We start from the raw sequence: 20784 nt of genomic DNA, 5'->3' as shown, positions 1-20784 counted from the left end.
TTTCTGATAACTACATACAGTGGCATTAGCAGGTTTGGTAACAAACATAACTGTCTGACTCTTAGTATACAATTCAGCTATTTGGCTGGGCTGGAAGTGCTAGGAAGTACTAAAGAGTAGCTAACTAGCTGTAAACACTAAAGCTTATCTTAAGAGGTAGACAGTCTCTCCTTTGCTGTCCTGCCTGCCCGCCCCTCCCTTGTGGTGTATTCAGTAAATTTCTATATACATTCAAAAAAAAAAAAAAAGCAAAAAAACTTATCCTGAGCATTGGGTAGTATATTTTATAGAAAGAATGGAGAATATTGATTAATCCAATAAGTCCACTTAATAGAGGGAATTTATGAGAACTTGTACTGTACTTGGGTTTTTTTTTTCTATATCAAAATTTCATCAATTATAGAGCTTATGCAGAGTCTACTATATCCTGCCATAAGATTTCATAAACTTTGTTCTTAAAACTCAGTGCTTTGCAATGTCTTATGACCTTCTCAAGCCACTCTGGCTACCCCCAAAGAATTTCATGCTAATCTTTTTTTTTTTTATTTGTTTGTTTTAATTTCAGTGGTAGGAATGGGATCCTGGTGCTTCCACATGACTCTGAAATATGAAATGCAGGTCAGTAATGACAAAATTAACTAAATGCTTATTTGTCTTCACCCAGACACTTCACATTTCAGGGAAGAATACATTACTAGAGGATGCTGTTGAGACAAGCGACTAAAGGAAAAAAAAGAGATTAAATATCTCTTTTTACTTCAGGCCAGAGGATCCAAATTGACTAAGTGGAATAAAGAGGCGAGCAAATAAATTATTCATAGAGAAAACAAGTGAGAGCAGTATAGCGTTGACTACCTCTGTGCAGGCATGAAGTGTTAGAGAAGGATTGCAGAGTACAGACCCCTGGGTGCATTTTAAAAAGACAGTCAGTTCACCAAGGTAGTATATTCTTAGATGCCTTAGATGCATTTCCTCATGTCTGTCTTACAGCATCCATTTGAATGGATGGTTCCTCTAGCTAGCAAAGTGTTAGGGCTATGCAGGGATTTTACTGTCCTTGCTCTAAGGAGGCTATATATCTAGTCATAAATCTTTTGGCCTCTTTTTTTTTTTTTAATGTTTGTTTATTTTTGAGAGAGAGATAGAGTGCAAGAGGGGGAGGGGAAGAGAGATAGGGAGACACAGAATCCAAAGCAGGCTTCAGGCTCCGAGCTGTCAGCACAGAGCCTGATGTGGGGCTTGAACTCAGGAACCCCGAGATCATGACCCGAGCCGAAGTCAGACGCCTAACTGACTGAGCCACCCAGGTGCCCCAATCTTTTGAGCTCTTTATTCCTCATTAATAACCTAGAAACTTCTGGAACAGCACTGCCCAGTAGAAATATCACATGAGGATATATGTAATTTAAAATTTTCTGGGAGCCACATTAAGAAAAGCCATGTTAAAAAGAAATAGTTGAAATTAATTTTAATAATACATTCATTTAACCCAATATATTCAAATATTATTTCAACATATAATCAGTATAAAAATGTATTAATGAAATGTTTCTTATGTTGAAATAAGGTGTATATCTCAGTTTGGATTAGGTTCATTCAAGCACTCAGTAGCCAGATAAGGCTGGTGGCTGCTGGATTGGACAGTGCTATTCCAGAAGGATTTGTGAATACAACAGTCTATGAATTATTAATTACATCTATATTAAATGTACAAGAATTAATTTTTTAGGATTGATTCTGATATTCAACACGTATTTATAGTAAGGTGTTCTGTGTGCAGATTGTGCTTGCTCTGGAGAATACACAATTGAATAAGACACTGATCTGACTTAATTGAGCATAGAACATACTTCTCACACTTTCTAGCAGAAAAACAGACTTACAAACAATGCCATAATATGAAAATTATTTTTAAAAAGAAGTACAAATCTGTGGCATCACAGTAGAGTTTGGAAGAATGTATAAAAGTCAAAGACATTTAAACAAAATTTGAAAGATTTAGTTAAAACTTTCTAGGTACTGAAAGGATGAAATGACATACCAGACTTCCATTGTGCCATGGAGAGGCGGGGAGTCATTTCATTGTTTGATATATGTGACAACAGTGATAAAACGAGCACTTAAAATGTGTTTCGAGAATGGCGAAAAATGGCAGGAATGTTGTTCAAAATATTTAACAGCTATAGGGTAAGAGTTCCAACAGTGAGAATGGTGATACCAGTGAGCAACAGCTGAAATATAGACCCTGAAAATAAGGCTTCGTGTTTGATCGTACTAAAAAATAATTGGAATTTTTCCAGCTCTAGCTATCATGAAGTGCTTTCATATAGAGTATCTTAAATAGTTATTACCATGTTTTATAAATTCCAGTACTAGAACTGAAAGAGGCTAATTGATTTGACCAAAATCACCCATAGTTTATAAATGATGTATCTCCTATATATTTATATATACACACACATATATTTCTATATACACATATATACATCCATTCTCTAGGTCTGCCGGCATGGGAGCAGAAGAGCATACCTAACATTCAGATCTGGTTTCTAAAAACCATTCTCCATTTAAAAGGAACGGTGCTGGGGTGGCTGGCTGGCTTAGTTGGTGGAGCACGTGACTCTTGATGTCAGGGTCGTGGATTCGAGCCCCATGTTGGGAATAGGGTTTACTTTAAAAAATAATAATAAAAAATAAAATCTTTAAAAAAATAATAAAAGGAACTGGGGCTGTTCAGAGGGCCGAGGCAGAAAAAAAGGACATTATGAACCTAGAACATCTTTTTATGCTAGAAAGAATGGAAAAGCTAAAAGAATGATGGGCACATGTCAGAAGAACACTGGAAACCCACTTAAAGGGGTTCCCATGGACCAAATTTGGGACAATTTGAGCATCAAAATAAATATTGATAGTAACAGTTTATAATAGTTACCAAACCCATTGAGCATATAACCCATTGAACAAAATGGGAAATTATGAAGTCATACTAAAATAATAAGCTATATATAATTGAAACAATAAGTGATCATAAGTAAATGAATAAGTTAAAAATTTTGATGCTGAATTTACATAGTTTTGAAGTACTTTACCATAAAATAATTATAAAGGGAAAAAGTAACTTTACAGTGAAGGAGCAGTGAACAACCTTAGTCAAATAGAGTGAATATCTTCAGTGATGGGACAAATCAAAATTGTGTGCCACCTGACAAGATATAGTGGCAAGAACATAGCATCACTTCTCTGATATTCTTGCCAAAGATGCATGATCTGAATCTAGTCATATGGAAACATCAGGCAAAATCAAATTGAGTGACATTCTATAAAATAACTGGCATGTAATCTTCAAAAGTATCCATGGTCATAAAATTAAAAGACTGAAGAACTGTTTGAAATTGAAGAACACCAAAAAGACATGACCACTACATATAGTGTCTGATTCTGGACTGGATGGTGTGTGTATGTGTGTGTGTGTGTGTGTGTTTACATTTATGATATTGGGACACTTAGAAAAACTTGGATGAAGTCTGAGGATTACGTGGTAGTAATAAATTAATGTTAATTTCCTGATTTTGTTGATAGTATTGTGGAGATGTAGATGAATCTTTTTTTTTAAAGATTTAATGCACATTCCATAAAGTTCACCATTTTAAAGTAAATAAGTTAATTGCTTTAAGTATACTCACAAAATTGTGATGCCATCACCACTAATTCCAAACACTTTCATCATCCCAAAGAGAAACCCCATGCCCATTAGCCATCTCTTCTCATTACTCTCTCTGTCTCTGTAGATTGGCCTATTCTGGACATGTCATTGCAATGGATCATACAGTGTGTGACCTTTCATGTCTGGCTTGTTTGACTTAGGGTGAATAATACTACATTATATGGGTATACCACATTTTGTTTCTCATTTGTCAATGAATGGACTTTGGGCTGTTTCCACTTTTTGGGTTTTATACATAATGCTGCTGTGAACATTTGTGTGCAAGATTTTGTGCGGATATGTGTTTTCAATTCTCTTAGATATTTATTTATTAGAAATGGAATTGCTATGGGGTGCCTGGGTGGCTCGGTCTGTTGAGCGTCCGGCTTCGGCTCAGGTCATGATCTCACGGTTTGTGAGTTCGAGCCCCGTGTCGGGCTCTGTGCTGGCAGCTCAGAGCCTGGAGCCTGCTTCTGATTCTGTGTCTCCCTCTCTCTCTGCCCCTCCCCCACTCATGCTCTGTCTCTCTCGGTCTCAGAAATAAATAAACATAAAAAAAAAAAAGAAATGGAATTGCTAGGTCACATGGTAATTCTGTTTTTAACTTTTTGAAGAGCTACTAGACTCTTTTTCAAAGTGGCTGTGCCCTTTTACGTTCCCACCAGCAATTTCTCCATATTCGTCCTTCCTTTTCAGTATAGCCACCCTGCTGGTTATGAAATGATATCTCATTGTGGTTTTGATTTGCATTTTCCAGTGATGTTGAAAGTTTTTCATGTGCTTATTACCCATTTGTATATCTTCACAGGAAAAATATCTATTCAGATCCTTTACCCATTCTTAAATTGTGTTATTTGCCTTCTTATCATTGAGTTTTAAGAGTACATATCTTGGGTATTAGACCCTTATTGAATACATAGTTTGTGAATATCTTCTTCCATTCTGTGGGTTGTTTTTTCATTTTCTTAATAGCATCCTTTGAAGCAAACAGGTTTTGATTTTTTTCTTAGGTTGCCTGTGCTTTTAATATCGTATCTAAGAAACCATTGCTTAATCCAAGGTCATGAAGATTTATACCTGTGTTTTCTTCTAAGAGCTTAATAGTTTTAGCTCTTACATTTAGGTCTTTGGTCCATTTTTTTTTAAATTCCAGTATAATTAACATAAAATATTATATTAGTTGCAGGTGTACAGTATAGTGATTGAACAATTCTGTATGGTATTCATTGCTCATCATGACAAATGTACTCTTAATCCCCTTCACCTATTTCACCCAATACTCACTCACCTCCCTCTGGCAACCACCAGTTTGTTTTCTATATTTAAGAATCTCTTTTTGTTTGTCTCATTTTTTCTTTGTTTTGTTTCTTAAATATACACATGAGTAAAATCATATGGTATTTTTCTTTGATTGATTTCACTTAGCATTATACCCTCTAGATCCATCCATGTTGTTGCAAATGGCAAGATTTCATTTTCTTTTATTTTTTTTATTTTTTATTTTTTATTTTTTTTTAATATATGAAATTTACTGTCAAATTGGTTTCCATACAACACCCAGTGCTCATCCCAAAAGGTGCCCTCCTCAATACCCATCACCCACCCTGCCCTCCCTCCCACCCCCCATCAACCCTCAGTTTGTTCTCAGTTTTTAACAGTCTCTAATGCTTTGGCTCTCTCCCACTCTAACCTCTTTTTTTTTTTTTTTTTTTTTTTCCTTCCCCTCCCCCATGGGTTTCTGTTATGTTTCTCAGGATCCACATAAGAGTGAAACCATATGGTATCTGTCTTTCTCTGTATGGCTTATTTCACTTAGCATCACACTCTCCAGTTCCATCCATGTTGCTACAAAAGGCCATATTTCATTTTTTCTCATTGCCACGTAGTATTCCATTGTGTATATAAACCACAATTTCTTTATCCATTCATCAGTTGATGGACATTTAGGCTCTTTCCATAATTTGGCTATTGTTGAGAGTGCCGCTATAAACATTGGGGTACAGGTGCCCCTATGCATCAGTACTCCTGTATCCCTTGGATAATTTCCTAGCAGTGCTATTGCTGGGTCATAGGGTAGGTCTATTTTTAATTTTCTGAGGAACCTCCACACTGCTTTCCAGAGCGGCTGCACCAATTTGCATTCCCACCAACAGTGCAAGAGGGTTCCTGTTTCTCCACATCCTCTCCAGCATCTATAGTCTCCTGATTTCTTCATTTTGGCCACTCTGACTGGCGTGAGGTGGTATCTGAGTGTGGTTCTGATTTGTATTTCCCTGATAAGGAGCGACGTTGAACATCTTTTCATGTGCCTGTTGGCCATCCGGATGTCTTCTTTAGAGAAGTGTCTATTCATGTTTTCTGCCCATTTCTTCACTGGGTTATTTGTTTTTCGGGTGTGGAGTTTGATGAGCTCTTTATAGATTTTGGATACTAGCCCTTTGTCCGATGTGTCATTTGCAAATATCTTTTCCCATTCCGTTGGTTGCCTTTTAGTTTTGTTGGTTGTTTCCTTTGCTGTGCAGAAGCTTTTTATCTTCATAAGGTCCCAGTAATTCACTTTTGCTTTTAATTCCCTTGCCTTTGGGGATGTGCCGAGTAAGAGATTGCTACGGCTGAGGTCAGAGAGGTCTTTTCCTGCTTTCTCCTCTAAGGTTTTGATGGTTTCCTGTCTCACATTCAGGTCCTTTATCCATTTTGAGTTTATTTTTGTGAATGGTGTGAGAAAGTGGTCTAGTTTCAACCTTCTGCATGTTGCTGTCCAGTTCTCCCAGCACCATTTGTTAAAGAGACTGTCTTTTTTCCATTGGATGTTCTTTCCTGCTTTGTCAAAGATGAGTTGGCCATACGTTTGTGGGTCTAGTTCTGGGGTTTCTATTCTATTCCATTGGTCTATGTGTCTGTTTTTATGCCAATACCATGCTGTCTTGATGATGACAGCTTTGTAGTAGAGGCTAAAGTCTGGGATTGTGATGCCTCCTGCTTTGGTCTTCTTCTTCAAAATTACTTTGGCTATTCGGGGCCTTTTGTGGTTCCATATGAATTTTAGGATTGCTTGTTCTAGTTTCGAGAAGAATGCTCGTGCAATTTTGATTGGGATTGCATTGAATGTGTAGATAGCTTTGGGTAGTATTGACATTTTGACAATATTCTTCCAATCCATGAGCAGGGAATGTCTTTCCATTTCTTTATATCTTCTTCAATTACCTGCATAAGCTTTCTATAGTTTTCAGCATACAGATCTTTTACATCTTTGGATAGATTTATTCCTAGGTATTTTATGCTTCTTGGTGCAATTGTGAATGGGATCAGTTTCTTCATTTGTCTTTCTGTTGCTTCATTGTTAGTGTATAAGAATGCAACTGATTTCTGCACATTGATTTTGTATCCTGCAACTTTGCTGAATTCATGTATCAGTTCTAGCAGACTTTTGGTGGAGTCTATTGGATTTTCCATGTATAATATCATGTCATCTGCAAAAAGCGAAAGCTTGACTTCATCTTTGCCAATTTTGATGCCTTTGATTTCCTTTTGTTGTCTGATTGCTGATGCTAGAACTTCCAGCACTATATTAAACAGCAGCGGTGACAGTGGGCATCCCTGTCGTGTTCCTGATCTCAGGGAAAAAGCTCTCAGTTTTTCCCTGTTGAGGATGATGTTAGCTGTGGGCTTTTCATAAATGGCCTTTATGATCTTTAAGTATGTTCCTTCTATCCCGACTTTCTCAAGGGTTTTTATTAAGAAAGGGTGCTGGATTTTGTCAAAGGCCTTTTCTGCATCGATTGACAGGATCATATGGTTCTTCTCTTTTTTTTTGTTAATGTGATGTATCACGTTGATCGATTTGCGAATGTTGAACCAGCCCTGCATCCCAGGAATGAATCCCACTTGATCATGGTGAATAATTCTTTTTATATGCTGTTGAATTCGATTTGCTAGTATCTTATTAAGAATTTTTGCATCCATATTCATCAGGGATATTGGCCTGTAGTTCTCTTTTTTTACTGGGTCTCTGTCTGGTTTAGGAATCAAAGTAATACTGGCTTCATAGAATGAGTCTGGAAGTTTTCCTTCCCTTTCTATTTCTTGGAATAGCTTGAGAAGGATAGGTATTATCTCTGCTTTAAATGTCTGGCAGAACTCCCCTGGGAAGCCATCTGGTCCTGGACTCTTATTTGTTGGGAGATTTTTGATAACCGATTCAATTTCTTCGCTGGTTATGGGTCTGTTCAAGCTTTCTATTTCCTCCTGATTGAGTTTTGGAAGAGTGTGGGTGTTTAGAAATTTGTCCATTTCTTCCAGGTTGTCCAATTTGCTGGCATATAATTTTTCATAGTATTCCCTGATAATTGTTTGTATCTCTGAGGGATTGGTTGTAATCATTCCATTTTCATTCATGATTTTATCTATTTGGGTCATCTCCCTTTTCTTTTTGAGAAGCCTGGCTAGAGGTTTGTCAATTTTGTTTATTTTTTCAAAAAACCAACTCTTGGTTTCGTTGATCTGCTCTACAGTTTTTTTAGATTCTATATTGTTTATTTCTGCTCTGATCTTTATGATTTCTCTTCTTCTGCTGGGTTTAGGCTGCCTTTGCTGTTCTGCTTCTATTTCCTTTAGGTGTGCTGTTAGATTTTGTATTTGGGATTTTTCTTGTTTCTTGAGATAGGCCTCGATTGCAATGTATTTTCCTCTCAGGACTGCCTTCGCTGCATCCCAAAGCGTTTGGATTGTTGTATTTTCATTTTCGTTTGTTTCCATATATGTTTTAATTTCTTCTCTAATTGCCTGGTTGACCCACTCATTCGTTAGTAGGGTGTTCTTTAACCTCCATGCTTTTGGAGGTTTTCCAGACTTTTTCCTGTGGTTGATTTCAAGCTTCATAGCATTGTGGTCTGAAAGTATGCATGGTATAATTTCAATTCTTGTAAACTTATGAAGGGCTGTTTTGTGACCCAGTATATGATCTATCTTGGAGAATGTTCCATGTGCACTCGAGAAGAAAGTATATTCTGTTGCTTTGGGATGCAGAGTTCTAAATATATCTGTCAAGTCCATCTGATCCAATGTATCATTCAGGGCCCTTGTTTCTTTATTGACTGTGTGTCTAGATGATCTATCCATTTCTGTAAGTGGGGTGTTAAAGTCCCCTGCAATGACCACATTCTTATCTATAAGGTTGCTTATGTTTATGAGTAATTGTTTTATATATCTGGGGGCTCGGGTATTTGGCGCATAGACATTTATAATAGTTATCTCTTCCTGGTGGATAGACCCTGTGATTATTATATAATGCCCTTCTTCATCTCTTGTTACAGCCTTTAATTTAAAGTCTAGTTTGTCTGATATAAGTATGGCTACTCCAGCTTTCTTTTGGCTTCCAGGAGCATGATAAATAGTTCTCCATCCCCTCACTCTCAATCTAAAGGTGTCCTCAGATCTAAAATGAGTCTCTTGTAGACAGCAAATAGATGGGTCTTGTTTTTTTATCCATTCTGATACCCTATGTCTTTTAGTTGGCGCATTTAATCCATTTACATTCAGTGTTATTATAGAAAGATATGGGTTTAGAGTCATTGTGATGTCTGTATGTTTTATGCTTGTAGTGATGTCTCTGGTACTTTGTCTCACAGGATCCCCCTTAGGATCTCTTGTAGGGCTGGTTTCGTGGTGACAAATTCCTTCAGTTTTTGTTTGTTTGGGAAGACCTTTATCTCTCCTTCTATTCTAAATGACAGACTTGCTGGATAAAGGATTCTCGGCTGCATATTTTTTCTGTTTAGCACACTGTAGATATCGTGCCAAGCCTTTCTGGCCTGCCAAGTTTCAAAGGAGAGATCAGTCACGAGTCTTATAGGTCTCCCTTTATATGTGAGGGCACGTTTATCCCTTGCTGCTTTCAGAATTTTCTCTTTATCCTTGTATTTTGCCAGTTTCACTATGATATGTCGTGCAGAAGATCGATTCAAGTTACGTCTGAAGGGAGTTCTCTGTGCCTCTTGGATTTCAATGCCTTTTTCCTTCCCCAGTTCAGGGAAGTTCTCAGCTATAATTTGTTCAAGTACCCCTTCAGCACCCTTCCCTCTCTCTTCCTCCTCTGGGATACCAATTATGCGTATATTATTTTTTTTTAGTGTATCACTTAGTTCTCTAATTTTCCCCTCATACTCCTGGATTTTTTTATCTCTCTTTCTTTCAGCTTCCTCTTTCTCCATAACTTTATCTTCTAGTTCACCTATTCTCTCCTCTGCCTCTTCAAGCCGAGCCATCGTGGATTCCATTTTGTTTTGCAATTCATTTAAAGCGTTTTTCAACTCCTCGTGACTGTTCCTTAGTCCCTCGATCTTTGTGGCAAGAGATTCTCTGCTGTCCTGTATACTGTTTTCAAGCCCAGCGATTAATTTTATGACTATTATTCTAAATTCACTTTCTGTTATATTATTTAAATCCTTTTTGATCAGTTCATTAGCTGTTGTTATTTCCTGGAGATTCTTCTGAGGGGAATTCTTCCGTTTGGTCATTTTGGAGAGTCCCTGGCGTGGTGAGGACCTGCAGTGCACTTCCCCTGTGCTGTGGTGTATAACTGGAGTTAGTGGGCGGGGCCGCAGTCCGACCCGATGTCTGCCCCCAGCCCACTGCTGGGGCCACAGTCAGACTGGTGTGTGCCTTCTCTTCCCCTCTCCTAGGGGCGGGATTCACTGTGGGGTGGCGTGTCCCGTCTGGGCTACTTGCACACTGCCAGGCTTGTGTTGCTGGGGATCTGGCGTATTAGCTGGGGTGGGTAGGCAAGGTGCACGGGGGCTGGAGGGGCAGGCTTAGCTCGCTTCTCCTTAGGTGATCCACTTCAGGAGGAGCCCTGTGGCAGCGGGAGGGAGTCAGATCCGCTGCCGGAGGTTTGGCTCCGCAGAAGCACAGAGTTGGGTGTTTGCGCGGAGCGAGCAAGTTCCCTGGCAGGAACTGGTTCCCTTTGGGATTTTGGCTGGGGGATGGGCGGGGGAGATGGCGCTGGCGCCTTTGTTCCCCGCCAAGCTGAGCTCTGCCGTCCGGGGGCTCAGCAGCTCTCCCTCCCTTTGTCCTCCAGCCTTCCCGCTTTCCGAGCAGAGCTGTTAACTTATGACCTCCCAGACGCTAAGTCGCGCTTGCTGTCGGAACACAGTCTGTACGGCCCCTCCGCTTTTGCCAGCCAGACTCGGGGGCTCTGCTTGGCCGGCGAGCCGCCCCTCCGCCCCGGCTCCCTCCCGCCAGTCCGTGGAGCGCGCACCGCCTCGCCGCCCTTCCTACCCTCTTCCGTGGGCCTCTAGTCTGCGCTTGACTCCTGAGACTCCCTTCTGCTACTCCTCTGGCGGTTTTCTGGGTTCTTTAGGCAGGTGTAGGTGGAATCTAAGTGATCGGCAGGACGCGCTGTGAGCCCCGCGTCCTCCTACGCCGCCATCTTCCGGAACCTCCTCATTTTCTTTTATGACTGAGTAACATTCCACTGTACGTATTTACCACATCTTACTACCATTCATCTATGGATGGATACTTGGATTGCTTCCATATCTTGGTTATTGTAAATAATGCCACAATAAACATAGGGGTGTGTTGCATCCACACGACTCCTGAAACAGAATGCTACAGGCACCAGTGACAGTCACAACAAAGTTTATTACAATGAGAGGCAAGGCCGACCGATCGGGACCAACACTCTTGATAAGAGTGCGGCCCCGAACAGCCGGGGTACAGAGTTTTTATAACCGATCACATCGTTTTATCATCACCTGGGAACAGAACAAAGAAACAATTTCCAGATGAGTTAGAAACAGTTGCCTAATGAGGTGTTTACTTTAGACTTTCTGCCTCTAAGTTGCAACCAGTGGATCTCCTTGACCCTGCCTCTGATGCTCTTTTCTTTGAACTTTTGCTTCCTTAATTGGTGAAGCCTAATTTACAAGAGTATGAGGCGTAATTTATAAGAGTAAAGCAAGGCTGTTATCTCTTAACCTTCAATGTCAACACAAAGCTGTTATTTTTCAAGCTAAGCATTAGCCCTACACTACAATTTAACCCTTACATTTCCCCCTTTTCTTGTCAGTGAATCAATCCCTTGATTCATCATTAGGAACTAAGGGGATATAATTGGACCTGATCATCATAATTTTTATTTCACTAACTCGCTTCTTGACATATTGTACTAACCAATTGATAATGCACGGGCCAATAGTTAACCCGAGAAGTAACAATAGCAGTGGCCCAGCTACGGCTGTAAGCAATGATGTGAGCCAGGGGGACCAAGAGAATAAACTCTGATACCAATTATTGCTGGCTTCCCTGGCACGTTCCCTGGCCCTAAGATTATCCCTGACCAAACTGAGAGTGTCTCGGATTACTCCGGAATTGTTTGCATAAAAACAGCATGTTTCTCCAAGGGCCACGCAGAGGCCCCCCTCCTTCATGAAGAGTAAATCAAGCCCTCTTCTGTTTTGTAATACAACCTCAGCTAAAGAGTCTACTTGGTGTTCTAGCCGAGAAATTGAAGTTTCCAAGTAGCCTAGGTCTCGGTCCACTTGCTTGCTTACAGTTTTGAAATTTTGGTCCCCCACAATGAGTCCAGCAGTTCCAATAGCTGTGGATCCTGCAATTCCCAGTCCCACTAGGAGTGGAATGAGGACTGGTGCTGCCCTTTTTACCCTGGAATGTCCTTCAAATAGACGTAAGTGTTCTCTCCCTGCTTCTCCGCTATATAGGTATATTTGTGGGAGAATATGAACTAGGATACAAATCTCTTGGGTGCCGACCCCAAAGTATGCGGCTGCAATGCAGGGGGTAATTCCTGATGAGCAAGCAAACCAGGCTCCAGTAAGGGCTCGGTATGCTATATTTTGGGCGCTATCAGTATCTGAACTACTTGGAATATACACTTCTGCACAAGAGTTTTTGTAAGGGGAGTTCTGCCAATTATATTCTTGGGACACTATACACCAACCCTGCCCTTGGAGGTCTCCTAGGGTTAAAATTGGTCGTGAACCCCAAGGGCACAATGTTGTGCTTGGATTTAGCAATTTCACAACATGCTTTTCTATGTCTTGTCCAATGCTAGCATTTGTAGCCACTCCCACATAATATGGAGGTTTAGGGTTTAAGCACAGCCAACAATCTTGTACAATCTCGGTGTGAGATGAATTTAGCCAAGCATACATAGAATCTACTACATCTAGCCAATGCGTCTCAGGGGAGAACGGGTTCTGGATATGACCTGTAGTTGGTAATTCCAACTTTGTGGGGGCACCCGATTGCGGGGTAGGTTGGGAAGGGACAGTCGGAAAGAGTGGGGGGTGTAAAATCATATCCTTGTTTGGCCCTACCGGATTGGGTGGAGTTTTTCTTTTAACCCGTTGTATAGTAAAGGAAATGCCCTTGTCAACTCCTGGAGCATACATCCTGAGACCCCAAGTGTGTCCAGTGTCCCAGGAAGAGGAAAAGGTACTGGAACTAGAAACCTTTTTTAAACATATTTTTGTTGGGTTACATTTTCCTTGAGTCTTACATTTGGGATCTGGAGTTCTAAGGAGGGTGATTAAGGGATCATGGCCCTGTCCTGCCAGCCAGGGGGCCAGCGTTTCACAACCCCATTTTGCACAATGGTATTGGCCTTTTCCTTCACATTCGACCTTTCTATTTGCAGGGCAACTGTATAACCCTGGTATGTTAGCCAATTTTTGTTCTTGATCCCTGTGTCCACATCCATAGGTAACCATATAGGGGTTTTCGGGGACCGGAGGAGCGAAGCCCATTGGCTGTTTATAATTAGTAACTAGAGTCCCCCATGAGTCCCCCACCAAGTCGCATAAATCAAACAAAAAACAAGGCACAGTGGAAGAGGTATTAGATGCTATCACCTTTCCCGTGACAGTGTCCCTGAGTTCCCATTGGTATGGCCAAAAAGATAGGGGATGCAATTCCATACAGTCCCCCACACTTATCACCATACAAACCCAGAAAATTATTATTCCCGCATCAGTCTTAGCTTTAAAGGATCTTCTGGATGCCTTTGAACCTTCCATTGCTCTTTGTTATCTGGTTCTGCATCAGTCTGGGTTGTTCCCGCCTTCACGCAGTTTTTCTTAACCTGAGAGTGATGAATCCAGGTTCGGACACCATCTACCTTCACGGCCATGGGTGTAGTCAGAATCACGGTGTGTGGTCCTTTCCAGCGCGGCTCCAGGGTTTTAGGATCGTGCCTTTTGACCCAGACTAAGTCTCCTGGTTGAAAGGGGTGGGGAAGAACAGGAGGATGAGTGAAGGCTTCTCTCAAGGCCCTGGTTATTTCCTTCTGTACATGTTGCAGGGCCATGAGCGAAGCTAGCAAATGGTCCTGTTCCAACTGTTCCATTACATCGTCTCCTAGCCTCGGCAGGATAGGTGGAGGTCTGCCGAATAAAATTTCATAAGGGGAAAATCCCTTGACAAATGGAGTACAACACGCTCGCAAAAGGGCAAAAGGCAGGACATCAACCCAATTTTCGCCTGTCTCAAGGGACAATTTGGTTAAGGTCTCTTTTAGGGTCCTATTCATCCTTTCTACTTGACCCGAGCTCTGGGGTCTATATGCACAGTGTAATTTCCAATCTATTCCCAATGCCTGGGCCAGACCCTGGGACACCTGCGCCGTGAAGGCCGGGCCATTGTCCGATCCTATGCTCAGAGGCAGCCCGAATCTAGGGATTATTTCATTTAATAATTTCTTAACTGTCGCCTGAGCCGTTTCTGATTTAGTGGGGAATGCCTCGACCCACCCGGAGAAGGTGTCTACAAAAACAAGCAAATATTTATATCCGTATTTCCCTGGTTTAATCTCAGTAAAATCTACTTCCCAAAAGCGGCCTGGCTCAATTCCTCTATCTCTTTTAGCTTCTGAAACCTTCCTATTTGCACCCTGATTTACTTGGGCACAGCTTACACATCTTTCAACCACCTCTTCAATCTCTTTTCCCAGCCCTTGCGCCCTGAACTTTCTCCGCACTAATTCCGCCATCTTCGTTTTTCCCAGATGAGTCCCTTGGTGGAGCTGACCCACCATGCGCCGCCCGAGTGCCGCGGGTAAGAGGATCTTACCTTCAGGATCCTGAAACCACTTTTGTCCCGGCATCTTACTTCCCCCTTTTCTGGAAATCCACTCCAAATCTTTAGGAGTGTAACTGGGCTCCAGTGGAAGCAGGGGCTCTGTCAAGATTGGTAGCTCCAAGGCACTTTCACTTTTAGTTAGGGCAGCTTCTCGGGCTGCTGCATCAGCCAGGCGGTTTCCGACTGCCTCTAGGGAGTTGCCTTTTTGATGTCCCGGGCAGTGAATGATTGCCAGCCTCGCAGGTTCCCAGATGGCTGCTAGAAGATCTAAAATTTCAGCTTTATTTTTGATGGCCTTGCCTTCTGCTGTGAGGAGACCATGCTCTTGATAAATGGATCCGTGTACATGCGCGGTTGCAAAAGCATAGCGGCTGTCCGTATAAATGTTAACTGACTTGTTTCTTCCAAGTTTTAGGGCTTTTGTTAGTGCGATGAGCTCTGCGCGTTGGGCTGAAGTTCCTGGGGGAAGGGTCTGTTGCCATAAAACTTCACGGTCTGTTGTCACCGCAGCACCGGCATACCTTTGCCCTTGAAACACAAAACTACTGCCGTCTGAAAACATGCTGATATCAGGGTCATGTAAAGGAATGTCCGTAAGATCAGAGCGGAGGGACGAGATCGTTGCCAAGGTTTCTGGGCAAGAGTGTAGAGGGGGATTCTGTCCTTCAGGCAGCAAAGTGGCTGGGTTTAAGGTTGTGGGAGCACAAAAACGTATTCGGGGCTGGTCAAGTAGCAATGCTTGATATTGGGTAATCCGAGCATTTGACAGCCATCGCTCTGGGGGAGCCCGCAGTAAAGTTTCCACTTCATGGGGCCCCGTGACAGACAATGCTTGCCCTAAGGTTAGTTTGTCTGCATCTTTAACTAGAAGCGCAGTGGCAGCAATTTGTCGAATGCATGGGGGCCACCCGGAAGCAACTGGATCCAGCCGTTTTGATAAATAAGCCACTGGTCGGCGCCAAGGTCCTAGGCGCTGTGTCAGAACTCCCTTGGCTACCCCCCCTTTTTCGGCTACAAACAAATAGAATGGCTTGGTGGGATCTGGCAGGGCCAAGGCTGGTGGGGTCATGAGAGCATCTCGTAAGGCTTGGAAGGCTTTGGTTTGAGTCTCTCCCCACATGAAGGATTCTGGAGACCCTTTGAGGGTGGCATACAAAGGGGCTGCCAGTTCAGCAAAGCCAGGTATCCATAGTCTGCAGTAGCCTGCCGCCCCAAGGAACTCGCGGACTTGTTTGCGAGTTTTAGGCTGAGGAATATCGAGTATGGCCCGAATTCTTTGTTCACCAAGGTAGCGCTTACCTTTTTTAAGGTTGTAACCTAGATAGGTCACTGCAGTACGACAGACCTGTGCTTTTCTGGCTGACACTCGGTACCCCAGTTTTTGTAGAAGACTCAAGAGTCCTTTGGTGGCATTCAGGCATTCTAAATGAGAAGGGGCCGCCAGCAAGATATCATCAACATATTGCAATAGAGTTACCTGTGGGTTGGAAATCCGAAATGGCTCTAAATCTTGGTGCAGGGCTTCATTAAAAAGAGTAGGAGAATTTTTAAATCCCTGGGGGAGTCGCGTCCAGGTGAGCTGTCCGGCTTTTCCCTCTTCAGGATCAGTCCATTCAAATGCAAATAGTGGCTGGCTTTGTGGGGCCAGCGGGATGGCAAAGAAGGCATCTTTTAAGTCCAGAACTGTATAATACACCTGAGAAGGGGGAAGCAGACTAAGGAGAGTATAAGGGTTGGGTACAGTGGGATGAATGTCCATTACCCTGGCGTTTACTGCTCTTAGGTCTTGAACTGGCCGGAAATCGGATGAATTAGGCTTCCGGACAGGAAGAAGCGGAGTATTCCATGGCGACTTGCATGGGATCAAAATGCCAGAGTCGCGCAAACGCTTGATGTGAATAGCGATTCCCCGCCTAGCCTCCCGGGACATGGGATATTGTTTTAGTCTTACCGGAAGTGCGGATGCCTTAAGTTCCACTATTATGGGAGCTTGATGAATTGCCAGCCCAGGTGGATTAGTTTCAGCCCATACCTGGGGAAAATCCGCCTGGAGGCTTTTAAGGAGGGGATCGACTGCATGAACATTTTCATTAGGCACTGGAGTGAGCAGGCCCTCTTCCCCAAGTGGCACAGTCACCATTACCGTTGTTGGGCCATCCTGGCCGACTTTAATATGCATACCCCCTTCAGTGAATTTCAAAGAAGCCGTTAGTTTATGCAGTAGGTCTCTACCTAGTAATCCAGGGTAGGGGCATTCAGGCATGATTAGGAAAGAATGTGTAACAGTTTTACGGCCTAAATCTACTTGTCGTTCAGTGGTCCATTTACAAGTCTGGGACCCAGTTGCTCCTTGCACCAGGGTTGCCCCTTGCCTGGTGGGGCCAGGATCTTGTTTTAAAACTGAAAAGGTTGCCCCAGTGTCCACCAAGAAGGTCTTAGGTTGGCCCCCTATATTAACAGTAACCAACGGCTCAGAAGGGGCCACCGAGCCGCGGCCCCGTCAGTCGAAATCGACTCCCATCACAGATACCTGGGGTGGCCCAGTTTTGCGTTGGGCTAAGTTGGGCCAGTCCTTTTTCCAGTGTCCCTCTTGTTTGCAATATGCACACTGATTTTTTCCCAGTGACACTTTAACCCTTTGTTTATCTTTTTTCTTTTGTTCAGACCAGAATTCTTTGGGCGCTCTGGGTCCTCTTCCCTCACGGGCATCCAGGACGGCTGCCACCACCCTGCTTAATTTTTTTGTCTGTCTTTCTTCCTGAGAATCCCTATTGTTGAAAACCTTTTGGGCTATTTCAACTAACTCAGATAAATTTTTTTCCTTCAAACCCATCTAATTTTTGTAACTTTTTCCGAATGTCTGGGGCTGCCTGTGAGACAAAAGCCAGATTTAATGCCCTTCTATTTTCAGGTGCCTCAGGGTCAATAGGGGTAAAGGTGCGGTACGCCTCCATGAGCCTTTCTAAGAAGGCCGAGGGGCTTTCCCCAGCTCCCTGAATTACTTCTGTTACCTTAGACATGTTTGTGGGCCGGCGGGCGGCCGCTCGGAGACCTCCCAGTAGAGTCTGGCGAAATAGGGTTAATGATTGCCTACCGTGAGGGGTGTTTGGGTCCCAATTCTCAGGATGCGAGGAAGGAAAAACTTCCTCCAGCACAGCAGGATCCACGGTGGGTTGCCCATTTGGCCCCATCACTAATTTCTGGGCCTCACGACGGATCTTATCTCGCTCCTCAGTGGTGAAGAGAACCTGCAAGAGCTGCTGGCAGTCATCCCAGGTTGGCTGATGGGTCACAAATATAGTTTCAAGAAGAGAAATTAATGTTTGGGGTTTCTCTGAGAACGAGGGGTTTTGAAGCTTCCAATTATAAAGGTCGCTAGTGGAGAAGGGTACATAAGTCATAAAGGGTCGGACTTCACCCTGCAGGGGTGGCCCTGGACGAAGGGGTAGGGCAGTGGGAGGGGGATGAAAGGGAGTCCCTGACCGGGTATGAGATGGGCTCAGGGAAGTGTCCTGACTCGGGCTTGCCTCCTGATCTGAAGCATCCTGACTTGTATTTTTTGAGCGAGAACTATAGGGCGGCGGGCGGTAAGTTTCTTCTTCTTCCTCTGGTGCAGGTGATAGAGGGGGCAGCCGCTTAGTCCCGTCAAGATTCTTATTTTGAGCTTCAGATGGGCTGCCTTTGAGTGGTAAAGCCTGTACTTTAGGGAGGCAAGGGGAAAGGGGAAGGAGAAGTTTTAACCAATCTGGAGGGTTTTCGATGAGGGTCCTCCATGCCCCAATATATGGGATTTGGTCTTCGTGCCTAGAAAAGACAATATCATGAACCTTATATATCAATGTAAGGTCAAAGGTCCCCTGTGGAGGCCATTCCACCTGAAAGCTGGTCCATTCCACCTCGCAGAGAGTTCTAAGGACTGACTTCTTAACGTGGAGGCCGAAAACTGAGGCAGCTCTCCTATAGTCCTGGAAATGGGTTAGTATGAGACTCAGAGGGGTGGGGGTACTCTGATTTTGACCCATGACAAAGATAGGCAGAACTGACAAGGACGCACAGACAGTCAACAGGAAGAAGACAATTAAGACACGAAGAAAACACAAATTTGAGATCTCTTAGGCCAGTAGGCCGTGGCAGCCACCTGAAAATAGGATCCTTCTTGACAAAAACCAAACCAAATGGGGTCCACCAGCGTCCCGGTAGGATCCCTGACTCTGGGTCTATAGCCGCGTCCAGCAGACCCTCCTGAGTCATCCAAATGGCGCGCCCCAAGAATTCCTTACCTCTCCCAATCCCGAGCTTCTTCCCAGGGGTCGGCGGAGCAATCCGCAGAAAGGGCCCTGTTTCAGACCTTTAACTTTCTGGCGGAACAATCCGAGGAAAGGGCCCTGTTTCAGACCTTTAACTTTCCCGCGGAACAATCCAAGAAAGGGCCCTGTTTCAGACCTTTAACTTTCCCGGCCAATGCACCAAATGTTGCATCCACACGACTCCTGAAACAGAATGCTACAGGCACCAGTGACAGTCACAACAAAGTTTATTACAATGAGAGGCAAGGCCGACCGATCGGGACCAACACTCTTGATAAGAGTGCGGCCCCGAACAGCCGGGGTACAGAGTTTTTATAACCGATCACATCGTTTTATCATCACCTGGGAACAGAACAAAGAAACAATTTCCAGATGAGTTAGAAACAGTTGCCTAATGAGGTGTTTACTTTAGACTTTCTGCCTCTAAGTTGCAACCAGTGGATCTCCTTGACCCTGCCTCTGATGCTCTTTTCTTTGAACTTTTGCTTCCTTAATTGGTGAAGCCTAATTTACAAGAGTATGAGGCGTAATTTATAAGAGTAAAGCAAGGCTGTTATCTCTTAACCTTCAATGTCAACACAAAGTTGTTATTTTTCAAGCTAAGCATTAGCCCTACACTACAATTTAACCCTTACAGGTGCATATATCTTTTCAAATTAATGTGTTTTTTTTTCCTTTGGGTCACTACCCAGCAGTGGAACTACTGGATCATATGGTAATTCTGTTTTTAATTTTTTTGAGAAGCCTCCATACTGTTTTCCACAGCAGCTGTACCAGTTTGTATTCCCACCAACAGTGCACAAGGGTTCCTTTTTCTCCACATCCTCACCAACACTTGTTTCTTGTGTTTTTGACTTTAGCCATTCTGACAGATATGAGATGATATCTCATTGTGGTTTTGATTTGCATTTACCTGATGATGAGTAATGTTGAGCATCTCTTCATGTGTCTGTTAGCCATCTGTATATCTTCTTTGGAGAAATGTCTGTTCATGTCCACTGCCCATTTTCTAATTGGATTGTTGTTTTGGTGTTGAGTTAATATACTTTTGATACTAACCCTTTACCAGATATATCATTTGCAAATATCTTCTCCCATCCAGTAGGTTATCTTTTAGTTTTGTTGGTTGTTTCCTTAGCTGTGCAGAAGCTTTTTGTTTTGATGAAGTCCCAATAGTTTATTTTTGCTTTTGTTTCCCTTGCCTTAGGGGACATATCTAGAAAAATGTTGCTATGGCCGATACCGCCTGTGTTCTCTTCTAGGATTTTTATGGTTTCAGGTTCCACATTCAGTTGTTTAATCCATTTTGAGTTTATTTTTGTGTATGGTGTAGGAAGTGGTCCAGTTTTGTGGGTTTTTTTGTTTTGTTTTGTTTTGTTTTTTTGCATGTAGTTGTCCAGTTTTCCCAGCACCAGTTGGAAGAGATTGTCTTTTTCCCCATTGTAGATTCTTGTCTCCTTTGTCATAGATTAATCGACTGTATGATCCTGGGTTTATTTCTGGGCTCTCTATTCTGTACCATTGCTCTATGTGTCTTTTTTGGGGGTGGGGGCAGTACCATACTGTTTTGATTACTACAGCTTCATAGCATATCTTGAAATCTGGAATTGTGATGCCTCCAGTTTTGTTCTTTTTTTTTTTTTTTTTTTTCAAGATTGCTTTGGCCATTCAGGGTCT

At 42.8% G+C, this 20784-nt stretch overlaps 2 protein-coding genes across 6 annotated transcripts in view; one reads left to right on the top strand and one right to left on the bottom strand.

Annotated features, from left to right (window-relative positions):
- The window catches only part of ACER3 (alkaline ceramidase 3), a 181024-nt gene that overhangs the window by 99225 nt on the left and 61015 nt on the right, over window positions 1-20784 (top strand). For all 5 annotated transcript variants that reach the window (XM_042903917.1, XM_042903921.1, XM_042903919.1 and 2 more), the window contains one exon: window positions 566-618. In XM_042903917.1, the coding sequence (XP_042759851.1) occupies window positions 566-618 (53 nt within the window). The remainder of the gene's footprint in view (window positions 1-565; window positions 619-20784) is intronic.
- LOC122199149 lies at window positions 16671-19284 on the bottom strand. The gene is made up of 2 exons (XM_042903916.1): window positions 19244-19284; window positions 16671-19148 (listed from the first exon to the last, which is right to left on the bottom strand). The coding sequence occupies exon 2, from the start codon at window positions 18820-18822 to the stop codon at window positions 17605-17607; it is 1218 nt and encodes a 405-aa protein (XP_042759850.1). The 5' UTR covers window positions 18823-19148; window positions 19244-19284; the 3' UTR covers window positions 16671-17604.

The sequence above is a fragment of the Panthera leo genome, chromosome D1 (assembly GCF_018350215.1).
Source record: "Panthera leo isolate Ple1 chromosome D1, P.leo_Ple1_pat1.1, whole genome shotgun sequence".
NCBI classification, from domain to species: Eukaryota; Metazoa; Chordata; class Mammalia; order Carnivora; family Felidae; genus Panthera; species Panthera leo.
Note: the sequence above shows the minus strand (reverse complement) of the source record. Positions and strands in the feature narration are given on the sequence as shown.

Excerpts from the sequence above, each read along its gene's own strand:
- LOC122199149 (XM_042903916.1), bottom strand. The coding sequence starts at position 18,822 with ATGGGTCAAAATCAGAGTACCCCCACCCCTCTGAGTCTCATACTAACC.